General features: G+C 42.3%; 1 protein-coding gene across 6 annotated transcripts in view; it reads left to right on the top strand.

Moving 5' to 3' along the window:
• The window catches only part of WDR59 (WD repeat domain 59), a 122,626-nt gene that overhangs the window by 21,324 nt on the left and 77,277 nt on the right, over positions 1-24,025 (top strand). For all 6 annotated transcript variants that reach the window (XR_002320158.2, XM_020963616.2, XM_020963612.2 and 3 more), the window contains 10 exons: positions 305-385; positions 2,336-2,373; positions 9,305-9,393; positions 13,869-13,985; positions 15,203-15,280; positions 17,162-17,318; positions 19,650-19,729; positions 20,767-20,899; positions 22,179-22,303; positions 23,589-23,753. Coding sequence is in view for 5 of the 6 variants with exons in the window: in XM_020963616.2 (XP_020819275.1) it covers positions 305-385; positions 2,336-2,373; positions 9,305-9,393; positions 13,869-13,985; positions 15,203-15,280; positions 17,162-17,318; positions 19,650-19,729; positions 20,767-20,899; positions 22,179-22,303; positions 23,589-23,753 (1,063 nt within the window). In the remaining variant the exon portion in view is untranslated. The remainder of the gene's footprint in view (positions 1-304; positions 386-2,335; positions 2,374-9,304; positions 9,394-13,868; positions 13,986-15,202; positions 15,281-17,161; positions 17,319-19,649; positions 19,730-20,766; positions 20,900-22,178; positions 22,304-23,588; positions 23,754-24,025) is intronic.

The raw sequence follows: 24,025 nt of genomic DNA, 5'->3' as shown, positions 1-24,025 counted from the left end.
AAGTGACTACCCAGAAAGTACTTGGGCAAGAGAAAACTAGGGGTGGTCAAAATTCTCTCCTCTCCTCCCTCCCTTTTTTTTTTTTCTTAATGGCAGACTGATGGAATAGCTGGAAACCACAGGGAGCAGATCTTCAAGTTTGAGGCATCTTTGGAGTCTAGTTCTTTCCCAAGGAAACTTGGAGACTCAGAATTTGCGTGTCAGAGTTCAAACTACAGAAATATGGTGGCTTTTTGGAACCTCATAGAATCTAGCTCTGACTGATCCTGCCACTCCTTGTGCTGTTTGTCTCTTACCTTCCTAGTGACTTGGATTGGGCTGTATTCGAGCCAGACTTGCTGGTTACCAGTTCTGTGGACACCTACATCTACATTTGGGATATCAAGTAAGAACAAGTAGGAGGCATTCTTTTATTATGGGACTATTGGGTTAGGGAGACTTTGAGAGAACATGAAAGTTGTTTGTTAATTTTTATTGATGGCCTTTTGTCATTATGTCAGTCATTTCTGAGTGTGGGGAAGTTTCTTCCATATTGAATCCTTCCTTGAAAGGCCTCCTCCCCCCCCCAAAAAAAAACCAACCCAAAACACTAGGTACAGTGATAGAATCTGACAGCATCCAATCATTCGAGTTTGGCTTCCTTCTAGTAATTATTTTCATTTATATCATTGTAGTTATTGTGGTTAAATTTTTTTTGTTTTGTTTGCTTATTTCACTGGATCAGTTCTTACAGATCTCAGGTTTCTCTGATTTTCTCATATTAGTCACTTCTGATTGCAAATAATATTCTATTTACTCATATGCCACAGTGTTTTCAGCTGTACTCCAGATAGTGGGCATTCCTTTTATTTCCAGGTCTTTGTACCACCACGTGCTGCTAGAAAATTTTTGTGGACATCAGATCTTTGTTTCTGCCTTTGCTTTGTTTGGGGATATATTCTTAGCCGTGGAATTGTTCGGTATGGACAGTTTAAGAAGTTGTCTTAAGTGATTCCAACTTGATATCCAGAATGGCTGGACCAACACACGGCTCCACCATCAGTCTGGTAGTGTCCCTGTCTTCCCACAGCCTCTCAAATACGACTGTGGGACAAGAAATTTTGAGGGATAGACCTAGTCACCATTATACCTTTAAATTAGCCATACATAAGATTACACATCATGGCTATATGCATGGTTCTAGCTCAGGATAAATGGTATTGTAACCTCTTCTCCTTAGCAGGAGAGGATGTGAAATTTGTTGTCCTCCTGCAGAGCCTAGTGACACGAGCAGATCCTTGCTCTCCAGCTATCCTGGACCGTGGGAAAAAGGAAGTAGTTGGGAGAGAGGATCTTGTTGTCTTTTATATTTAGGATAAGGGGGAGGGGCCTTGGCCCCGGCAGGTAAATCCTGGGGCCTAGTGGGCAATGGGCAGGGCCTGTGCCTGTCTTTCTTGCTTGTTGTTGCTCCTTATATAAGTAAGGCACTTGAGGTATGCTTTGGAAGAGGATGGTCACGATAGAATGGGGAAACCAGGGAATTAATTAAGAAAGAGGGAAGAGAAAGAATGCAGAGAAACAAGAATTTGAGGAGCCAGATTTTGGAGAATATTGTATATGTATAAAATAGAATATAAAAGTCCTTTATTGTAAAATGTGAGATTAGTTTTACTTTCTCCAGACACAAAGAGTGTGTGTGTGTGTGTGTGTGTGTGTGTGTGTGTGTGTGTGTGTGTCTGTATTTGTGTTGTCTTTGGGGAAACATCTTTGAGCCTTAGAAAACTGCCTCATTCTTAACAGTGTTGTTTGGTGTAGAAATCATCCCATACGTTTTGGCCCTAGAGGTCAGCTGTAAGACTTCCTTTCTCCCTGTGAGTTCGCTAGGTTCACTTTCATGCCCAGAAATAGCTTTTTATCCTCGGCTGAAGAGTTGTTTGGAAGCTTCATGCAGGGACACGCTTCATTGGCAGTCATCTCATTGCCACTGTGAGGAATGACACCATAGAAGGACTGTTTTGGCTTCTTCTTCCTGTACATCAGGGTCACCCAGACTCTGCTGAATCATGAGACTTTTCCTTCTTGGACACGGCTGACTGTTTTGAAATTCAGACCTAGAAAAAAATTGTAGCTGACTGAGAAATGAGAAAGCTCAGTAACTCGTTTAATATGGAGGAAAAGGAGTCCTTTTTGCAGCAAAATCACTTTTTCCTCTTGAGCCCAGCAAATTATGTCTAATTGATCCAAAGTTCCCATTGGGTAGAAAGTGAACAGCAGCTGTGAAAGGCCCCCAGACTACTGGAAATAGGTTTCAAATGGCAAAGGGATTGGTGTATGATTTGGGCCTTCTGTGTTTCAGAGATACAAGGAAACCTACTGTTGCACTGTCTGCTGTAGGTGAGTACTTAACTCCTGTTGTTTGATGTCCATCCTTTATCCTGCTCTTCTTCCATTTCACTCCTTCTGTTCTCTCAATACTGGATCCTTCTGCACCACTCCACTGCCTAGATGAGGTGGTGATGGCACAAGGCTTGGCCTAAACTGCTGTCAAGAGTTTCAGGGTACGAGGACTAAGGGGCTTTCAGGGGATATGTCAGGAAGGACTTCCTGAGACAGAAAAATCCCATTTTGAAACTATCTGTAATTGACAGTGTCTCACTTTCATGCAGGGATGTTTGAGTGGAGTACTCCACTGTAGTACTGAATGGAAGAGCCCTATTTTGTTCAGCATATCCTCCCCCCACATGTATGTCTCTGTCTCAGGGAAAATGCTCTTTCTTTGGATTCTGAGATATTTCAGCTCCTTTCTCTAAAGGGGGCAGAAATTCATAGTTACACTTGGGGATAGTGGGTGTCTATGGATGACACTTTAGAGGTTAACTTCTTGAAGAACAGCATCTATGCCATTTTTCATTTTTGTTTCCCTAGTACCTAGCAGAATCCCTTGAGAGAAGCAGGCCTTTCGTGTCTTTATAACTGAATTTCATGGGTGTGGGGGCTTCCTCTGTTATACATGTGCCAGCCCCTCTTTGCCTTAGTAGAGTTTCTTCACATGGGAAGAGCATCACGTGGTGACTGACCTTCTGATATACGCCTTTCCAACCTTAGCTGAGCAGCCATCAGACAGGGATGTGTGAACTGTCACCAGGTCTTTTGTTGAGGATTTTCTTTTGGTGTAGGGACTGACAATCTGCACATTGCTGGCAGAGTCCTTAAGAACCCAGGTTTACCTCCTTGTGGTGTGGAGCTATGATGTTAGTAACCCAATAACAAGTGACATATGGCACCTGGGACACAAGCCATCTGTGCCTTCTCTCTGTTTCTTAATTCCCTTATGCCCCTGTTTTGCACATCTGGGTCATCTCTGAGGTGATCCTTAATACTAGTCACCTTTCTCCTCATTGTCAAAAAGCATTTATTAAGCATTGAACTGGATTCAGTGATAGGCTAGTTAATTACATTAACCTGGACCTTGCCCCCTAGGAGCTACATTCTAAGACAAATACCAACTTCAGCCTGACGGCTAGATGTATTAACTTAAGTGGACATTACGGTACTTCTCTGACTTCTTATCCAAGTCAGATTCTGAATCTAAGATCATGTGATATTGGTGAAACCCTAAAAGCATTTTTCTTTTCCTCACTCTCATTTTTATAATGGTTTTCTGAATTGTGGTTAGCTATACCCTCCCACCCTTTTAATTTAAATATCTCAAGTGACCACTGTTGTTACTACCTGAAGTACAGTGAGCTTCTTTATTGGGGCACAGAGCTCTTCTGGGAGAACTGGATATGATGTAAGCTTCTTGAGGGCTTGGACTACAGTCAGCTCTGCTATAACACAAAATAGCCATTCTCCCAAAGCTCCATGCTATGAAAAATTGTATAATTGCCACAGAGATTATGGGGAGAAAGGAAGTGGGGCATAACACTCAAAACTTCATCAGTGACACATTAAAGAAACTGTCTTTACGGCATGGTAACATTACCATGATACTTCTGTTAACACAGTTTAATGTTTTTGTTTTTAATTTTTTTATTCTGAACTTAAAAACACCAAAAAATCATGAGCATTTCATATACCAAATGTAGTACAAAAAGATTTTATGTGAAACCATGAATCTCCATTTCATACTGCTTCCTTTTCTTAAAATAAAAAGTATATAACAAAGTTTATCCATTACTATCAAAACCACCTTGCTTGTCTGTATTTCCTTCTGAACTACTTTCTGCACTCCTTTGTGCACTTTTAAAAATGTTTCCTCTTTTTTTCATCACTATCAGTACCTTCCCTTCCCCCCCCTCAATTAAAAACAGAGGAAAAAAACCCACAAGACCTTATAACAAATGAGCACAGGCAAAACACACAAGTCCACATAGTGGCTTGATCCTTTCCTTGAGTCCATCCCCTCTCTGTTAGGAGGTGGGGAAATGTGTTCCATCTTAAGTCCTCTGGAGAAATGGTTGGTCATTGCTTCAGTCAGTGTTCTCAGCTCTTGCAAAGTTGTTTGGTTTTTTTTTTTACAATGTTATATAAGGCAGCTAGATGGTAAGATGGATAAAGAATGGAAATTGGAGTCAGACCTGAGGTCAGATCTGGCCTCAGGCACTTGCTAGCTGTGTGACCCTAGGCAAGTCACTTCACCTTGCTTAGCCTTGGTTTCCTCATCTATATAATAAGGATAATAACAGTACCTATCTTCCCTGGTTGTTGTAAGGATCAAATTAATTAACATGTAAAGTGCTTTGCAAAGTGCTACATAAATGCTAGCTGTATTAATTATTATTATTATTATTAATCATCTGAAGCCCTTTCATCAACCCCTTTCTCTGTGTTTGTATACTCTTTATGCTCTTCCCATGCATTCTTTTTTCCCCTCTCTTAAAATTCTTAACAGAACCAGTCTACTCTTAGGTCCTCTGTTTTTCTTAATTAACTCCCTGAAGGACCTTGGAAGATATTAATTTTTTATTTTATTTATTTATTTTTCAGTTTTTTAGGCAATTGGGGTTAAGTGATTTGCCCAGGGTCACACAGCTAGTAAGTGTCAGGTGTTTGGTCTGAGACTGGACTTGAACTCAGGTCCCCCTGACTTCAGGGTTGGTGCTCTATCCACTGTGCCACTTAGCTGCCCCAGATATTCATTTTCTAAAAGGGCACTTATTTCTTCTTTCTCTGTTAGAATGGAGAGCCTCTTCCATCATACAGCCCCTTCTAAATACTCAAATAAATTTACCTTTTGATATTTTTCTTAAATTTTGTTTACATTTTTAAGTTCCTTCTCAGTACTAGTCCTTTCATTCAGAATGCTTGCAAGTCTCCTATTCCATTCAAGGTCCATTTTTTTCCCCTTTAGGAAACTTTGCAGAGTTAAGTTATTCTTGGTTGTAAGCCTGTATCTTTTCTCTTGTGAAACTTTGCAGAGTAAGAATTCTCTCTCTCTGTCTTTCTGCCTTCCTTCCTCTCTTTCTTTCTTTCTTTCTTTCTTTCTTTCTTTCTTTCTTTCTTTCTTTCTTTCTTTCTTTCTTTCTTTTCTTTCTTTCTCTTCCTTCCTTCCCTTTCTCTCTCTCTCTTTCTTTCTTTCTTTCTTTCTTTCTTTCTTTCTTTCTTTCTTTCTTTCTTTCTTTTTTCTTTCTTTCTCTTCCTTCCTTCCCTTTCTCTCTCTTTCTTTCTTTCTTTCTTTCTTTCTTTCTTTCTTTCTTTCTTTCTTTCTTTCTTTCTTTCTTTCTTTCTTTCTTTCTTTCTTTCTTTCTTTCTTTCTTTCTTTCTTTCTCTCTTTTTTCCCCCTGATTTATTTTTTCTCCATTTAACAGTTCTCTTGGGCAGCTGGTGCACTCTTTTTTTTCTGTTTTATTTATTTATTTTTAGTTTTCAGCATTCACTTTTATAAGATTTTAAGTTCTAAATTTTCCCCCATCTCCTCTCCCTAAGACAGCATGCAATCTGATATAGGCTATACATGTATAATCATATTAAACATATTTCCACATTAGTTATGTTGTGAAAGAAGAATCATAACAAAAGGGAAAAACCATGAGGAAGAAAAAACAAAACCAAAAAAAGGAAATAGTGTGCTTTGATCTGCATTCAGAGTACATAGTTCTTTCTCTGACTATGAATAGCATTTTCCATCATGAATCTTTTGGAATTGTCTTTTGGGAGTGGGGAGCCTGTTGGCTCGAGGCCACATATGGCCTTCTAGGTCCTCAAGTGAGGCCCTTTGAGTGAATCCAAAGTTCACAGAACAAATGCTTTTATTAAGGCCACAGGTTCCCCACCCCTGTTAAGATCATTATATTGCTGAGAAGAGCTTAGTCTATCAAAGTTGATTGTTATACAGTGTTGCTGTTACTATGTGAAATGTTCTCCTGGTTCTGCTCACTTCACTCAGCATCAGTTCATGCAAGTCCTGCCAGGTTTTTCTGAAGTCTGCCTGCTCATCATTTTTTTTTTAAAAAAATTATTTATTTTTAGTTTTCAATATTCATTTCCATAAGATTTTGAGTTTTAAATTTTCTCCCTCTCCCTTTCTTTCTCCCTCCCCAAGACAGCATGCAGTCTGTTATAGGCTCTACCTATAAATTTATATTAAGTGTATTTCCCATTAGTCATAATGTAAAGAAGAATTAAAACTGATAGGAGGAGCCAAGAAAATGAAGCAATAAAACAAAACAACAAAAGAAAAGGAGAGCAAATAGTAAGCTTCCATCTGCATTCAGAGTCCATAGTTCGTTCTCTGGATGTGAATCTGCTCATCATTTCTTATAGCACAGTAGTATTCCATCATAATCATATACCACAACTTGTTCAGCCATTCCCCAGTTGATGGGCATCCCCACCATTTCCAATTCTTTGCCACCATAGAAAGAGCTGCTATAAATATTCTTGTACATGTGGGTCCTTTTGCCTTTTTTATGATCTCTTTGGGATACAGACCTAGTAGGTGGTATTGCTAGATCAAAGGGTATGCACAATGTGGTTGCCCGTGGGGCATAGTTCCAAATTGTTTTCCAGAATGGTTGGATCAGGTCACAACTCCACCAGCAATGCATTAGTGTCCCGGTTTTCTTACATCTTCTCCAACATTTATCATTTGCATGTGGTGCACCATTGAGCATAGCATTCTTAGCCCCAACAATGAGAACCTCTCTTTGTACCTCAGCAGTTTTTCCTGGGTCTGAGTTTTCTCCATCACTTTGTACAGGTTCCCAAAGAGAATGATACTGCCCCTGGGATGGGGGGTGAGCTGAAATGATCCAGGGGGGCGGTGGTAGCCTTGGGTGCAATTGGGGGGCATTGAATAAAAATAAGGGAGTGATGGAAGCATAAGGAAAGAGGAGAGAATTTTGAAAAACCATTCATACCTGTTTCATCTGTTGTGTAACAGAGTTAAAGTCATAGTGATTACATTATTTTCCATATAAACCCATGAGATACAAGCTATAACTGATCAGTGGGCAAGTCTGTAGCAGGTCCTAAGAAGCCAGTGTTGGCAGGTGACCATGTTGCACATTGGCGGGAAGTCCAGCACGCATTGGCAGGGATGTGTGGGGGTAATGACTTGTTCATAACGCGCTATTGTACAGTTACACAACACAATATTGTGTCATCAAAATGTCAATGCAGGAAAAAACCCACAAATTTACAATAAATCGTTAAATTTAAGATGTCATTTAAAAAAGTATTGTATATTTTTTTGAAATGATGCAAATTTTTTTGAAAGCCGTGGAAGGGTTAAAGAAAGTAGATTTCCAGGGGGATGCTGAGTGATTTTTCTTTTGAAAAAGGAGGCGGTAGGCCAAGTCAGCTTGGGAACTTGTGCTCTAGAGTCTTAGTTTCTTGACCATGGGTGGGAAACAGCCTCAAGTAGGATGATCTTTGCTTTCTTTCTTTATTTCTTTGTCATGCTGACGGCAAGTCACACTGAGAAAGTCGTCATCTTGTAAGTCCTAAACTATCCTGTGATCGGATGAATCTCTTCTGCTTTGGTGTCTTTTTGAGTAGAGAAAAGAGCTACACTTTAAAAAGTTTCAGTTAATGTCTCAATCCTTGACATAGACCACGTTCTGCAGACCTAGGGATCAGGCCTTCTGTCATATTAAAGTCCTACATCTGCCTATGTTCTTATTGGAGCCTTGTGGCAGCCCTGTGAGGTGACTAAGGCAAGAATTACTGTCATTCTTCAGATGAGGAGACTGAGACTTGGCGAGCGTAAGGGACCTCTGTAGGCTTCTTTGTGCTGCTGTTCTTGCAGAGAAACAGAGTTGTGTAACATAAGGCCTTATCTTGTCTTTCATAGTCTGTACCTTTGAATGATCTCAATGGAGATGTACAGAAATGAAAACTCCGAGCCTAGAGGGTCAAAATTCAGTGTCTCTGGTCAGGAGGATGATCTTTAATTTTAAGTTCTCAATCATTGATCTGGCCTATGTTCTGTGGACTTTACTTTTTCTATCACTGCACCTGCAGTGATTTTCTTTAGGAATGAGCCACAGTAGAGGAAAAAGTATCCAAGCAGTGATGTGATTGGTGTGTACCAGTGGTGCGGCATCTGAGTTCTTATTTTGTATGTTACTTTGTCATTAGTTTTTGAATGGAGGACAAATTTCCTTCTGAGAGCTCTTCTGCCTTGGTTTTCCCAGTAGAGACTGGATTTCTCCTAATGCTTGAGTCTTCTGGGACCTTGAGCAGCTTTTTAATTGTCATCACTATATCCCTGTGTTGGCAGAGTGGAAAAAGGGAGCGGGACTGCCTGATGCTGGGGTTTTTTCCTCCTTTATCTGGCTCGAAATAATTCTAGTAATAATGCTTTGCCCTGGTGGCACACAATACCCTCTCCGCAGTAGGTACTTCATTGGTTGCTGAATGGGTAGAGAGTGGAACGCCTGGGGGATGCCTATGTAAGCCTGTGCTCCGGTCCCCAGTGCCAGGAGACTGGTTGGATTGGCTCTAGGAAGGGCCTGTTGTCCTTGGAGATGCCTGTAGGTCAGGTTGTGGGATGAGTCATTCCTAGCGAGCAGCACTGTGAGCCTGTAATAAAACCGTACTTCCCCACTGGTTCTACTGCCAGGTTACCTTTAGCTTTCTTTTTTCCTTGGGTGAGATTGTTTTCCCGGGTAAGTCCCTGTGATCCTTTTCCCATGACTTAACTCATTTTGGGCTTCATTTCATCTTTAAATGGTACATTTGGCACCTCCATAAGAGAACTTGAAACTGACAGGCTTTTTGTGGCTCTTCAGACTAATGCCATGAGCCAGCTCTGCTGGGGGACAGCAGCTTACTGAATGAGCTTCTTTTCCTTGCCCTCACCCCTGACTTTTCTATTCAGCGGGTGCCTCACAGGTGAAATGGAATAAGAAGAATGCCCACTGTCTCGCCACCAGTCATGATGGGGATGTTCGGATATGGGACAAACGGGTGAGTTACTTCTTCATGGTCATTCTTTAGCCATTGTTTTACTTGACTATAGATAATGCTTTAGGATTTACTAAATGCCTTATATGTATTATTTATGCCTCATTTTGAGGTGGGTACTGCAGGTGTTATCTCCATTTTGCAGATAAGAAAACTGAGGCAGCAGAAGGGTGAAGTAAATTACCCAATTAGTAAGTGTCAGAGGTAGATAAGAAAATGCTGTGAGCAGTTAATGAGTTGTTCAGTTGTTTTCAGTTATGTCTGACTCTTTGTGACCCCTTTTGGGGGTTTTCTTGGCAGAGATACTGGAGTGGTTTGCCATTTTCTTCTCCAGATCATTTTATAGTTGAGGAAACTGAGGCAGACAGTAAGCCCAGGGTCACACAGCTAGAAAGTTTGAACTCAGGTCTTCCCTACTCCAGGCCTGGCACTCTTATTCACCACGATGCCTAGCTGCCCCAGTTAACAAGTACTAGAGCCATATGCATTGTAGATAATTTCTACAATCAGCTCAGTGTGGAATGAAGTTGCTTTCCAGCCCAAATTAATGCTAAGCTAAAGTAGAGACATTGGACAGAGAAACAATGGCGCTCAGTTAAAAGTTAAAAATCTCCTTCTGCTCTGTTTGATCTTAATCTCTGTTACTTTTAAAAATAATACTTCATATTTATATGTTACATTGCCATTTGCAAAACTCATCTCATTTTGTCCTGCCAGCAGCCCTGGGGTGAGGTGGGTGAGGCAGGTGTGGGCCTCATTTATCAGATGAGGACGGAGATTCAGAGAAGTTAGATGAGGTATGGTGGGTCCCGCAGTATTCAGTAGTGTAGCCAGAACTCCACTCTGGGTCTTTTAAAAACTCCCAATTTGTAGTGATCATCTTTTATTTTTATAGAATCTTCATTTCCCAGGCTCTCTCCTTTTTCCCCACTCACCCAGCGAGTCTTCTCTTACAACAAAGAATGAAAAAGGGGAGAAGAGAAAAGCAGTTCAGAAAAGTAGCCAGTGCCTCCCCCAAGTCTGGTTGTCTCCCTAGCATGTCCAGTAGCTCCCCACATCTGCAAAGAATCAACAGGTATTTGCTAGGAATTTATTACTGTGTAGCAGGCTGTGCTGAGGACGGGGGAGGCAAGTACGAAGAAGGAAACGGGCCCCACTCCACAATGGTGGAGAAAAGTATAAATAAAAACATATGCAGCATAAATAGAAAGTGAATAAGTACAAATATATTAGCAGTTAGGGGAGCTCAGGAAAGGCTTTGTACAAAAGATGGGCTTGAAGGAAGGAAGAAAGGGGCCCTCTGAGGCATAGGTGTGGAGGGATGCACTCTAGGTGTGTGGGATGGCCAATGCAAAGGCATGGAGGTGGGAAAAATGGAGTGTTGTGCGTGAGAAACAGAGAAGACCAGATGAAGACCAGAGAACAGTGATGTCTGCTGAGTCTGGACAGATAGTCTGGGGCCACGTTGTGTAGGGCTTTAAAAGGTAAACTAAGGCGTTTGTATTTTATCCCATAGGCAATAGGGAGCCACTGAAGTTGGTTGACCAGGGGAGACACTGCTCAGATCTGCACTTAAGTAATATGATTTTGGCAGCCCCCCTGTATAGGGTAGACTAGAGTTGGGGGTGACTTGAGGCAGGGAGGCCCACTAGGAGGGTGTCACAGTAATCCAGGGGAAAGATAATAATGGCCCACACAAAGACTATTACAGCATGATTGGAGAAGATCAGGTGCAAGATATGTTTTGAAAGTAGAAATGACAAGATTTGACTCCTGATTGGATATGTGGAGTGAGGAGGAGAAGGACAGCTGGCTGGCACAGCGGATAGAGCACAGGGCCTGGAGTCACCTTATTGAGTTCAAATTTGGCTGCAGACACTTCCTAGCTATGTGACCCTGGGCAAGTCATTTAACCCTATTTGCCTCAGTTTCCTTATCTGTAAAATGAGCTGGAGAAGGAAATGGCAAACCACACCAGTATCTTTGCCAAGAAAACCCCAAATGGGGTCTCGAAGAGTAGCACATGATTGAAATGACTGAACAGCAGTAACATGAGGATGGGTGAGGAGTCCAGGATAACGCTGAGATGATGAACCTGGGAGACCAGAAGAAGGGTGGTGCCTTTGATAGAGATAGAGAAGTTTGGAAGAGAGGAGGAACTAGAGGGAAAGATAGTGAGTTTTGTTTTAAACATGTTGAATTTAAGGTATCTGATATCCAGTTTGAAATGTCCCCAGGGTGAGTGAAAACCAGGGACTCAGATACCCAGATCTGGGAATCATCTACATAGAAATGATAGCTAAATTTCTGAGATCAGTGAGGTTACTGAGAGAGCAAAAGGCCTAGAAGCTTGGGGACCCCTCCCCCCTCGGGAGGCGTGCTGTGGATGGTATCATACCAGTGGAGGAGACTGAGAAAGAGGCTGGGTCAGCCTCCCCTGTAGCAGATAGGTTGAGAAGGCTTATAGCTCCATCTTTGGACTGAATTCAGTGTTCTTTTAACTAGATCGCACAGTTTAGTCCATGTGGGATACCAAATTCTGTCTCTGAACTGCGATCATTTACTCTCAGCAGTACCTGCTTCCTGCAGGCTGCCTTCTCATCACCGCTCTACCTCTGTTACACCGAAGGGCCAAAGCAGGTGGTTCCCAGGACTCACTCAGCACAAGAAGGTGGGTGGGTGGTATGCCCGGGCAGACAGCACATGGATGGAGCTTGAATTTTCCCTGGAGTCTAAATATCCCATCTGCCTAAAAATAGCCTGTGGATCACATGCTTTCACTGCGGCAGCCCCTGAAACTGTTAGGCGTGGTGGAAACAGCAGGTCCCAGGCTGCTGAACTGGGACGTCTCCTGAAAGTTTGATATGATTGCCTCCGTGTGTGGAAGATCTCCACAGCTCACAGGCAAACAGACTGTGGGAAGACCTGGACTTTAATGATAGCTCAGTGTGAGGACGAGTCATGTTTCATTTCTGTGAAGACTAAAGATTACTGTTGCTGGGGTAGCGTGGGGGTGGGAGAACAGATAGGGATGGATGATGGTAAATTTGCTGAGCAGAAAGGGGAATGAATGAGCATTAATGCAGGCTCCGTTTTCTCCCTGCCAGGAGTCCTGGCAAGCCTTGGAGACAGGAAAAAGAGGTTTGGCAGAAGGCGAGGTGGGAGAGAATAGGCAGGAACCATCTTGGAGACCTCAGGAAATGGCGAGCTTCTGCAGAGGGAGGGACTCCTACCTGCTCTAGGGACTTTACTGCTTGCCTTTTCTGCAAAATGGAGTTAGAAGACCTTCTCCCTTTCAGTCTTCTGGGACCCATGATGATTTTGAATGTGAATGGTATCATTATAGTGTTGCAAGTGGTTTGAAAGAAAGGTGAACCCTGTGGCTTCATCTGCTGGATGGACACTCCCTAATATCTCATTCCTTTAGTTCAGACTTGGTCATAGCCACTCATATTCTTCCTCATCATTGATTTAAGCTGGATAAATAGAAACAAAAGTTGATTTTTCTTCATTTGGCTCTCACTGAAGTAGAGAGGATGGCTTATGTAAAAGTATACGGAAATCATTTTGAAGAAGTGATGATAAGACTTTTGAGCCTGCTCCCAGACTTTCAAGCAAAAGGAGAAAAAAAATACAAACCCAGACACCTTGGCTTCCAGCCATAAGTTCTGTCAATACCTGTTTCTCAAAGCTCTCCTCATTGTGAAATACGCTGCTTAGCAATTCCTTTTTTCGTTTCCTGTATCAGATCCGTGTAGATCACAGTTTGCTACATTTTTATAGCTTTGACTTTTCACCCAGGAAGATTTCTTACAAGAAGTAGGGAAATAGTTTTCCATCCTTACCTGCTGATTGTCTTCCTCAGTTGTTAACGTTGAAGACTGCCTTTGTCAATGGGTTCCTAAATAGCCCAGAGCACAGGGCCCTAGGCCTGATAATGGTCTTGGAAAAATTAACTTTGTAATCATGGTGTTGTGGAGAAGTCACTGCTGGCCTTGCAGTCAGGAGGCCTGACTTCGGTCAAACACTTTTGCAAATGCTCATCTGCTCTCCAGATGTGAAGAGGAGCTATCTTAACAGCTGGTGTGAGTGGTGTTATCCTGCTCCTTGAAGTTGTGACCTTTGGGAAACCCGCTTCTTGTAGAAGCCTCGGTTTCCTCTTCCATAAAATAGCGATCATGGTACTTTGAACTATTTACAGGGTAGCTGTGAGAAAAGTGCTTTGTGAACTTAAAAATTCAGCTTTAGATGTGAATTCTCACCAACCTCCTTTGTCACATGTTCAGCTGTTTGCTCTTTTCCTCTTCAATGTCCAAGCAATGATGTCTGTGTTGTCAGAAAGTGTCAGTAGCCTGAAAGCACGCCTTTAGGGATATTGTGTTTCTATACCCCCGAGCACCCAGCAGAATGTTGGATATGTTGATGTTGAATATATATTTAATGGATTTGAAGAAGAAACTAGGCGGTATGTCTTGCAGAAACCTAGCACTGCAGTGGAATACCTTGCTGCCCACCTCTCTAAAATTCATGGGCTGGATTGGCACCCAGACAGTGAACACGTCTTAGCCACCTCAAGTCAGGACAACTCTGTCAAGGTAAGTGGCACCCTTCAGAACTTCAGGAGGGTCTGGCAAGGGACCTCTGTGTAAAGAAAAGCTGTGCTATATAGGCACATTGGGTATGATTACCGAAAGATCAAGTGCCTCTGTTAAGCGGGTAGTTAGCATGACTGTCAGTCTGTGCCAGTAAGTGGGAAATAGAGTATGCCTGGCAATGTCATTGCAGACTGTTCGGGAGGATGCCTGCTTTCCCAGGCTCCAGCTGGTTATGACCATCAGGATGGGAGGGGACATTATGGTGGACATCTGTTGTCTGCCTGTTTCTTTCAGCTGCCCACTTACAGCAGATGGCCTATGGAGAGAGCCAGTGACTTAAAAGCATCCCTCTGTGCACCTTTGGGTTTCTTGGGATCTAGAACATTATGTAGTCCAAATGACTTTATTAAATCCCAAAGATACTATGCTGGAACGTCTCTACTTCATGCCTGTATCAATATTTTGGCAGACTTAGGATTAATTATATTAGCTTTGCAGTACACTGGAGATAGGGTCACTGGGTCACCTTGAACTAAATTAGAAGATGTTTCATGTAGAACATCTTTGTAGATGACACTCGATTGTCCTTTAGGCAAGCAGTCCATGTCTCCTTGGCAGTATTTCATTTCTCAGTTTATGATTGCCATTATGGAGTTGGATTTGCCATTCTTTGTCCATTGAATGTTAGGTTTTGAAAAGGGTTTTTCAACCATAATGGTTCATTGTTTCCAATTTGATTCAACTTTTTGAAAACAAAAAACCCAACTAATTTTATTGTCTGGGTGTGTCTAGCGCCTCTTGTTCATGGTCACAAATATTGATAGAGCCAGGTGCCCTCTTTGGTTATCGTGGGTGGAGAATGCCTGTGAAATGATTAAAATGTCTTGCTCTGCCCTTGGAAGTAGCATAAGTAGTTTATAGTCAGCTCATTGTATCATGAGCTGCCATCACTGGGGGCCACTCAGGAAATTGTCATGTACTATTTGTAAGATGACAACTGTGAGAATGGATTTTCCGTGGGCAGAGTGTGGGCTATATGATCCAAGAAGCATGGGCCTTGTGAGCTAAATGAAGATGATATGCAGAAATATATCTCACAAATACAAATAGCACTAAGTTATAAGGAAGCACCTATTTCAGAAGAGTAGAACTAATTTAGTAAGTAAGTTTAATCTTTATGACATTTATTCCACAAGTCTCCTGCTTTATTTGTCTAGTTCTGGGATTACCGCCAGCCTCGAAAATACCTCAATATCCTTCCTTGCCAGGTGCCTGTCTGGAAGGCCAGATACACTGTAAGTGAGACACTCTTAACCTCCGTCTAGAAAAAAAATCATCCTGGTACGCCAGGCTCAAGAGGTTGTTAGAGTCTTCTTATGTTTTTTTTGTGTGGTGGACTGTTTACTTGCTGTGATTCATATTGGGTTGGTATCTGTGTTTTGTTTTATTTCTGAGTTTAGGTATCAGTCAGTCATGAAGCATTTATTAAGAACCTACCATTTGTCAGGCACTGTATTCAGAACTGGGGGTACAAAGAAAGCAAAAGTCAGACCTTCCCATTGAGGAGCTCACAGTCTCTTGAGGGAGACAATAAGGAAACAAGCTACAGTACAGGATAAATAGAAAACAATTAATATAGAGAAGCATTAGAATTAAAAGCAGTTCGGAAAGACTTCCTGCAGAAGGCGGGATTTTAGCTGGGATTTAAAGGAAGCCAGGGAAGCCTGTAATCAGAGATGAGGAGGGAGAATGGTCCAGGCATGGGGGCCAGCCAGAAAAAAGGCCTGAAGTTGAGAGATGGAGTGTTTTGATCATGAAGAAGCCAGAAGGCCAATGTCGCGGGATCAAAGAGTACTTGGGAGGAGAGGAGGGGAGTGGAAAGTGTAAGAAAACTGAAAGTAGGGAGAGCAGACTGGGTTATGAAGGGCTTTGAATATCAGAGGATTTTGTATTTGGTCTTGGAGGTGATAGGGAGCCACTGGGGTTTATTGAGTTGGGGTGTTGTGACATGATCAAACCTGCTGGGATGAGTGAGGGTAGAAGCAAATCTCTCTCTCTCTCTTTCTCTCTCTCTCTCTCTCTCTCTTCCCCCTCCTCTGCCCCCCATCAAGACTTTTGAGATTTCAAATATAACCAGATGTTGCAGTCAGGAAATGGAGACATACTAATAATCGGGGAGGAAGAACTTGAGGGAATATATTGCTGTAGCAATTTGGCCATGGCTTTTTGAGTAGGTGCTGATGAAAATGGAGATACTTGTGAGAGAATTTGAATTCTCTTTTTCAATTACTGTGAAAGTTAGCCTTGGGAAAAATAAAACTGCTTTCATATACTTGAAAGTATCTCCAGGTTTGCATGTGGTATAGATATGAATGTGGGCAATCGGTTGTTTTTACAGCTTCAGGGATTTTGGCATCAAATTGGAGAATGTCTTTAAGAACTGAAATACTTCTCTGAATTAAAATATTTGATTTAAAAAACAAAAAACAAAACCAGACCAGCTGTGTTGTGAGAAGGAGAGAGATGTTCACTGCACTCCTATGTTATGCCAGAAATGAACAGCAGTGACCATGGTGCTAGTATTAGTGCCAGCAACTAGCCCAAGAGCTTGTACAAAGTAGGTATTTAATAAACATTTGTGAAATGCTCCTACAAGAAATGTAAGCTCATCGTAAATCCAGATGAGCCTCTCAACAGTTCAAAGGGTAAGGGGGGGTCTGTGATCAAAATTAAAATGTTTGCCTTTTGAGTGCACTTACTCCTGGTGTGGAGTCTACTTCTAATGATATATTTCTTTATTTAAAGAATAAGTGAGCTGATCTGTTAGCTACTAGAAGGTTCTTTGAGGTAGCCCTGCCTACTTTTTCTGTAGAACTCTAGAAAAATTGACCTGTTTGGGCTCATCCAAGAGAACACAGAACAGAAGAATTTTACCATGGCCACATTTGGAACCATTCCGTAACATGGGGGTGAAAGAACTTCTTTCCTAGTACATTTTTACTATGATGTCTCTCTTTTCTCCTTCTCTTGGAGGAGGTTGGGGCTGGTAGTGGAGTGTTGCGAAAGTTAGCTTATTAGGTTAGGTCCTTTCTTCATCTAATTGATTAGTGAGGAATGATTTGATGAACCAGGCCTCTGTCTCCAATAAACATACCTTCTCATTTTCTTCCTTTAAGCCTTTCAGCAATGGGTTAGTGACTGTGATGGTTCCTCAACTTAGGAGGGAAAATAGCCTCCTTCTCTGGAATGTCTTTGACTTGAACACACCAGTGCACACTTTTGTGGGACATGACGATGTGGTGCTGGAGTTTCAATGGAGGAAACAAAAGGAAGGTGAGTGAAGGGTGGGGCAAGGACTACCAGAATGTTTTCTTAGGAAGCTCATTTGCCAATGGCACCAGTCAGTTATGACCATGTATTAAAGCAGAGAGAAAGTAGAGTTGAATGTGTTATTGGTTTTTGGTCCAGCCCTGTGATTTCATCAGTCTGGGGAGCTTTCTGGTGAGGAAGCTCCTTCTACCAATACAGATTGGCAGCCAGTATCCTAGAGCACTGAGAGGTTCTAGTGACTTGTCTAGCATTTCACAGACAGAAGTGGGACAGGAAGTCAGACCCCAAAGCCAGCACTATATCCATTATAACATATAGCCTATCCAAGCTGATTGCCTGTTGAATGAGCACATGACTAGAGTAATGGAGTTAGGCCTGCTCTTTGAAAGGAAGTAACTCTGGGTAAGAGAGTGTCTACGGAACCCCATACTTTAGATGGTAGTTAGAAAAAGGGGTTATGTTGGTTTTGACTGCTAGCCAAAATTCTTCCCTTCTTTCCTCCTGGATTTGAACTTGGGCCCAAGTAGCACTTGCTCTAGGACTACCATGGGGTTGGAAGTCCACTGGACCACAGCTCTTCTTCCTATGAACACAGGGCACTTCCTCCTCACACTGAGGCTAGGGGTGGTCCTAAACATATGGCAGGCAGAAAACTTGTTTCTTAGCTCCTCCAGTACCTCAGTGTGTAAAACTAACCACTTTTTTCTTTCATCCCATTGTTGCTTAGACTTTGCCTAGTGCTATAGCTTCTAAACATTTGACTTAACAGCAGTGCTTTTTTTGGTAATTGTTCCCATTTGATAGAAGTGAAACTGAGGCACTAGTAGATGCTCTAGCTTGGCCAGAGTTTGAAAAACAAGCAGTACTAGAACTGGGATTCGAGGAGTTGGTTTTTGAGTTTCGCTTGCTTCAGAAGCTTGTAAGCTTTTCTAGGGCATATTTGTGATGATCTAAAAAACCTCTCTGGGCACTCGTGGCAGGCTGTCTGTTCTAGATGTGACTTCTCTTGCCAACAGCTTCCACTCCTCTGCCCTTTGCTAGAAGCTTCATGCCCTGTGATTGTCCACACTTTGTCCCTGCCTGTGTCATCAGAAATTCTATGTCTTAGCAGAAATGCCTGAGTGAGGACTTCCCCACCCCCTGCCCCTGCCTGTAAAATCCCAGGTCTTCACCTGTATCCTTGAGCTATGCTGAAATGGAAACGATAAAATACCTAGACATTCCTAGGAAGAGTGACAGCATCTTGCCAGAACTTGGTGGACAGTGTCTGAACTGTCTTCACTTGTAATCTAGGTGCTAATTTTCTTTCCTTTTCTTTCTCTCTCTCTCTCTCTCTTTTTTTTTTTTTTGAGGCTGTCGGGGTTAAGTGACTTGCCCAGAGTCTCACAGCTAGTAAGTGTCAGAGGCTAGATTTGAAGTCGGGTCCTCCTGACTCCAGAGCTGGTGCTCTATCCACTGCACTGCCTAGCTGCCCCTTGTGCTAATTTTCTTATTCCCATGCAAGCTGTGCTCCTGTTGTTAGGAGCATGAAGCCAGGAAGGAGTAGATGGCACTGGCCACAGGCATTAACTTTGGAGGCCCTTAGACTTGGCCATAAAATAGATAAGGGGAGTCCCCAGCAAATGCTAAGAAAGGGCTTGGCAGCAGTCCTCCAGGGTTGAATTGGGGAGCCTGCAGTGAGAGTGTTTTGTGGTGATTCAAGTCCCCTTACTTACCTTGGCATCCAGCTAGTGAGTCTTAGAGCTGGGAGTGATGAATGACACCTTCCAGTCGTGGTGCTTTTTTTTTTTTAAAGACAAAACTTTTTCCCACTCTATTTTTCCTGAATCTCTTCTGCCTTTCCTTTGGTACCAAGAGTGGCTTGGTCTCACTGTCATCTGATGTCACAGATCAAGGAGTCGCCAGCCATTATTTTGCCACTAAAATATGTCCTGCTCATGAGGCATTTTGAGAGAGAATTTTGAACAGACTCTTTACCATTTTAGAATAATTGGTGGATTTAATTTAAGCAAACCCAGACTTGTCAAATAGACAGGGATGGTTGGTTATTCACCTTATAGAAGGACTTAATAACTTGATCCATAAGATTCACCAGAAGATTCCTTTAACTGGCTACTTAAGTCATTCATTTTATTTTTAAATTTGAGACAGCTTTTCAGGATATACCAATTGTGTAAGGCCAAGTATGTCTGTAAAATTGCGTGTGAGGTGTTTAAATCCCAGTACCTCACTTCATGGAGCCCCTTTGGTGGCCACAGAGAATTGTCCCAGTTTATTGAAATTGATGTTTAAATTCACAAGGTGTTTCTGGTCTCCTCATTCGGTGATTGCTAGGGTCCAAGGATTACCAGCTGGTCACCTGGTCCCGGGATCAAACCCTGCGGATGTGGCGAGTGGATTCGCAGCTGCAGAGGGTAGGTATTAAATGCTTTGAGTGATGTTGAATGAATTGTATATACCTTATGCTAGAACCTTTAAAAAAAATTCTGGAGCTTGTATTTTTGCAGTTCAGAAGATGATTCAGAGGTTCTTGGTTAAAAACTTGTTGTTTGATTGACTGACCTGTATACACCTATAGCAAGACCAGACGTAGGAGAATGTGTCCTTGGAGAGGTCTAAGACTTTTGGTATTTGTAGAGAGATGACCTCTTAGTTGTCCAAAGTGCTCCTACCATTTAAGGTCTTTTGAAAGCCTTTTCTTTTCTTGCTCTGCTCTCATTCTGATTTGTGAGATCTTGGGAGATATCCTCAAGAGCTGCTGAAAGGCCATGGTGTCTGAAGAATCCCAGAGACCCCTGTAGCTCCCAAATGGTCATCTTAGTGTTATTGTGTGAATGTGAGGGAGTTCATGGCTTTGGCTACTATCTTGTAGCATCCCCAGTTTTCAGTGCATCCAGAAGCTTCTGCACTTGAGAGTCTTTGGGTCTTGGTAGTCCTGTTTCATGTGAAGTGCTGGCTTCCCCAGCTTTTTTAGGCTAAGAATCACAGCCTTATATCCACTTTTCTGAGCCCTAGTCCATCTTTTCAGAAAGTAACACACTGCTTGGCACATACATGGTCAGTGCTTAGTAAATGCTTTTTCCTTCATTCAGAGTGTGTTCCACATACTTAAAATTTGCATGGAGGTTTGTATTTCCTTTCCCAACTGAATAAGCCTGTGGAATCAAGAAGACTTTTTTGGAGCTGTACATCAACCATGAAGATGCTCTTAATATTCTGATCTAGCCATCTTTCTTGCCCAGTGTCTTTAACAGGGAGAGTTGGAGTTGGGTACAATTAATCATGATATCAGTCCATAACTGATAACATCTGTGTATCATGACCACCTGGTCCCATATACTCTTCACCAAAGACAGATTGTTTTCCCCTTTCTGCTGTGTAGATTATAATAGACCTGATTGATACACATAGACTCTTGTTAAGGAAGTATGCATGCCTCCTTGTGTTTCAGCTCTGTGCAAATGATATCCTGGATGGTGTTGACGAGTTCATTGAGAGTATTTCTCTTCTACCAGAACCAGAGAAGACCCTCCACACCCAAGATTCAGATCCCCAGCCTAGCTCAGGCCACGGGGAGGAGGAAGGTAATCTGGCTGTCGTGTTCTTTACGTGACATGACTTTCCCAGGGTTTGTAATTGACCCAATGACAGAGCTAGGTAGCACCTTGGAGATACGTGATTAAGACTCGCCTGGTAGATGCAGAAGCAGCTTTTTGTTTGTCTGGTTGGTTGGTTTTGGGGGGGGGTTTTAGGCAGTTGGGGTTAAGTGACTTGCCCAGGGTCACACAGCTAGTACGTGTCAAGTGTTTGGTCTGAGACCGGATTTGAACTCAGGTACTCCTGACTTTAGGGCCGATGCTCTATCCACTTCGCCACCTAGCTGCTCCTAGAAGCAGCTTTGGTAGAAGTTTGGAAGCCAGGGAATTGAAGAGGACTCTTTCCCTTAATTAAGAATTTTGGATGTTGGGGGCATCCCTTTCTGAGAGGACTTTAAAAATACAAAATTGTTGGATTTAGATCTGGGATAACTCTCTTATTTCACAAGCTGCTGTTAGGGAGGAGATTGTTTCTTTCTTTCATGTAGGGTTCTAGAATGAGAAATTTGACCTATTAACATGACTTTCTATTTTTAATTTGTAAATTCTTCAGTTACTTTTTGAAACTCAAGCTGGCTTGTGGTTGCCATTCAGTGTTTGTAGCTTGTTATAACCTGAAAGTGTTTATTCATCTTACTGTATTTATGCTATATGTGGAGGCAATAATAACAATTAAAAGGATTTCAATTTTCTTCAGTAGCAGTTACTGTCAGACTCTGGATAATTCCTAGTGCTACTCAGGGACACGTCACTTTTCTTCATGTTGCCTCATCCCTTGACCTAGGCTTCCCGAGCTTAGTATTTTTAAGGTGCCTAGCACATAAAAAAGGTTAAGAGTCTGTAAGGAGTGTCCATGTGGACTAGGGGCAGTTTCCTCTCCAGTCCCCTATATCTGCTCTCCTTTGAAATGGGGGCAGCTTCCATGCAGTACAGTGTCCATTGTGCCCCTTTATAAGACAGAGACATCACTGTCACCAGTGAGGAAAGAGCCCTGAAGGATGAGTGCCTGAGGACTAGCGTGGTGCTTTTTTCAGAGTTTTTTCTTGGGGGCACACCATGAATGGTGACCTGGACTAATCATGCTTAGTTCTTGTTGATCTCAGAACAGGCCTCTTCCACAAGATTGGAGAGTTTTAATTGTCTCAAGTCTTAGCTGAGTTTATGGACTTCTGCTCTTCCCTTTAGTCAGGTGCTGAGAAACTACAGTTGCTTCAGAGCTGATGTCTCTGGCACATTTCCAAAAGTAGCCTTTTCTCTCTCCTGCCAGCTTCAAAGGAAGACTCACCTAACAACCTCCTGATGGGGAAGAAATCGGAACAGTTGGGGTTACCCCAGACGCTACAACAAGAATTCTCCCTGATCAACGTGCAGATCCGGAATGTTAATGTCGAGGTAGTAGCAATTTAAGAACTTGGGCAGCCGCAGGAGGGTATATTCCAGGTGTGGATTCCCAGATGATATGGTACTCTGAAGCACCAATGGTTTTCTTCTTTGTTCCCTAGAGTACCCACAGTTTAGCCGGGATTAAGCTAAGTAAAGGAGGGTCACTCCTTATTCAGCTCTTGAGCTGAAAGCTAGAATGATACCTTGGCACCTTTGCATTTTTAGAACTGAAAGAGACCCTCAGAGATTATTTGGCAGAGAGTCAGACCTTTCCATTTTATGTATGGGAAAGCTGAGGCCCGGAAAAGTGAGCTGAATTGTCAGATCCTCTTGGCTAGTTAGTGTGGAAGAGCTCTTAGGTGTTTGGACTCCTCCTCCCACTGTCCCACTCGATAGCCTAGGTAAAGTCTCATTGACCAGGGTTTATCAGAGGTGTGATCCCTGACTATTTGAAGAATGTATTCTCTTCCCTTCCCCCTTCCTCCCATCTTGCTTTTTTGGCAGGTGATATTAATGAACTCTTAGACTCAAAGAATCAGGATTTCCCTCCCACGAGGAGGGAGCATTAACACAGGATATCCTGAGAATTGAAGGATACAGATGAAGAATCATTAGGAGTTCATTGACCTCTCTGTCCTATCTAGCAGGAGTATTGGAGCTGGAGGAATCCTTCCTTAATCATTCAGTTATGCATGCGTACTTCCTTTCTTCTTTTTCTCCTGCTGAGAAGTAGTACAGACACTTAAGGCTTTGGCTGAAAATAAAGGGACCTGACTTCTCTTCCCAAATGACCTTTATTGTCTAGAGGCAAAGCACTTAACCTTTTAATGCCTTATATTCCTCACTTGAAAATAAGTATAGTATATCATGTTCTGTTTCATGGAATTTGGGTGAAATAAATTTTCAATGACATTAAAACACCTTGATCTTACCAGACAAAGGTGCTATTATAAATGTAAAATAAATCTACTTTGGGGGTGTTGGCTAAATCATCAAGCTCTCTTTGACTTCAGGGAGATCCTACATTTCAGTCTGACACTGGAGGTCTAGGTTTAACTTCTGTTTCTATAAAAAAAATTTTTTTGTGCTTTTTGTTGAGGCAGTCAGGGTTAAGTGACTTGCCCAAGGTCACGCAGCTAGTGAGGATAATGTGTCTGAGACCAGATTTGAACTCAGGTCCTCCTGACTCCAACGCCAGTACTCTATCCAGTGCACTAGCTAGCTACCCCTGTTTCTGTAAATTTTAAAGACCCTTTGAGATCTGATTCAAAAGCAGTTGTTTTGCCTCTTACAGATGGATGCTGTCGATAGAAGTTGCACAGTATCTGTTCACTGCAGTAACCATCGAGTCAAAATGCTGGTGAAGTTCCCGGCCCAGTACCCTAATAATGCTGCACCTTCTTTCCAGTTTATTAACCCTACAACTATTACATCCACCATGAAAGCAAAACTTCTAAAGGTGGGTATCTTTTGATAGACTAGGTGCTTGGGTTCTTTTGCCCCAGTGTATAGGTTAAGAAATGAAGCCACCTAAAATCTGAAGGTTGAGAAGTGGAAGTTTTCTGTTTTTTACCTCTTGTGTTAATTGAATGAAACTCTTGAGTACACCTTACAGTTCCAGTTCTCCTTCCCTTTCCACCCAGTCCTTCCAAGAGTCTCACAGCAGAAGTAAATAATTGTTTGTCCAAGAAGGGGAGTTCCTGGGCAATACCATTCATGAATCCCAGTCAA

Source organism: Phascolarctos cinereus, unplaced genomic scaffold (genome assembly GCF_003287225.1).
Source record: "Phascolarctos cinereus isolate Bilbo 61053 unplaced genomic scaffold, phaCin_HiC Scaffold_2;HRSCAF=192, whole genome shotgun sequence".
NCBI lineage: Eukaryota > Metazoa > Chordata > Mammalia > Diprotodontia > Phascolarctidae > Phascolarctos > Phascolarctos cinereus.
The sequence above is the reverse complement of the archived record's forward strand: the minus strand, read 5'-3'. Positions and strand labels throughout refer to the sequence as shown.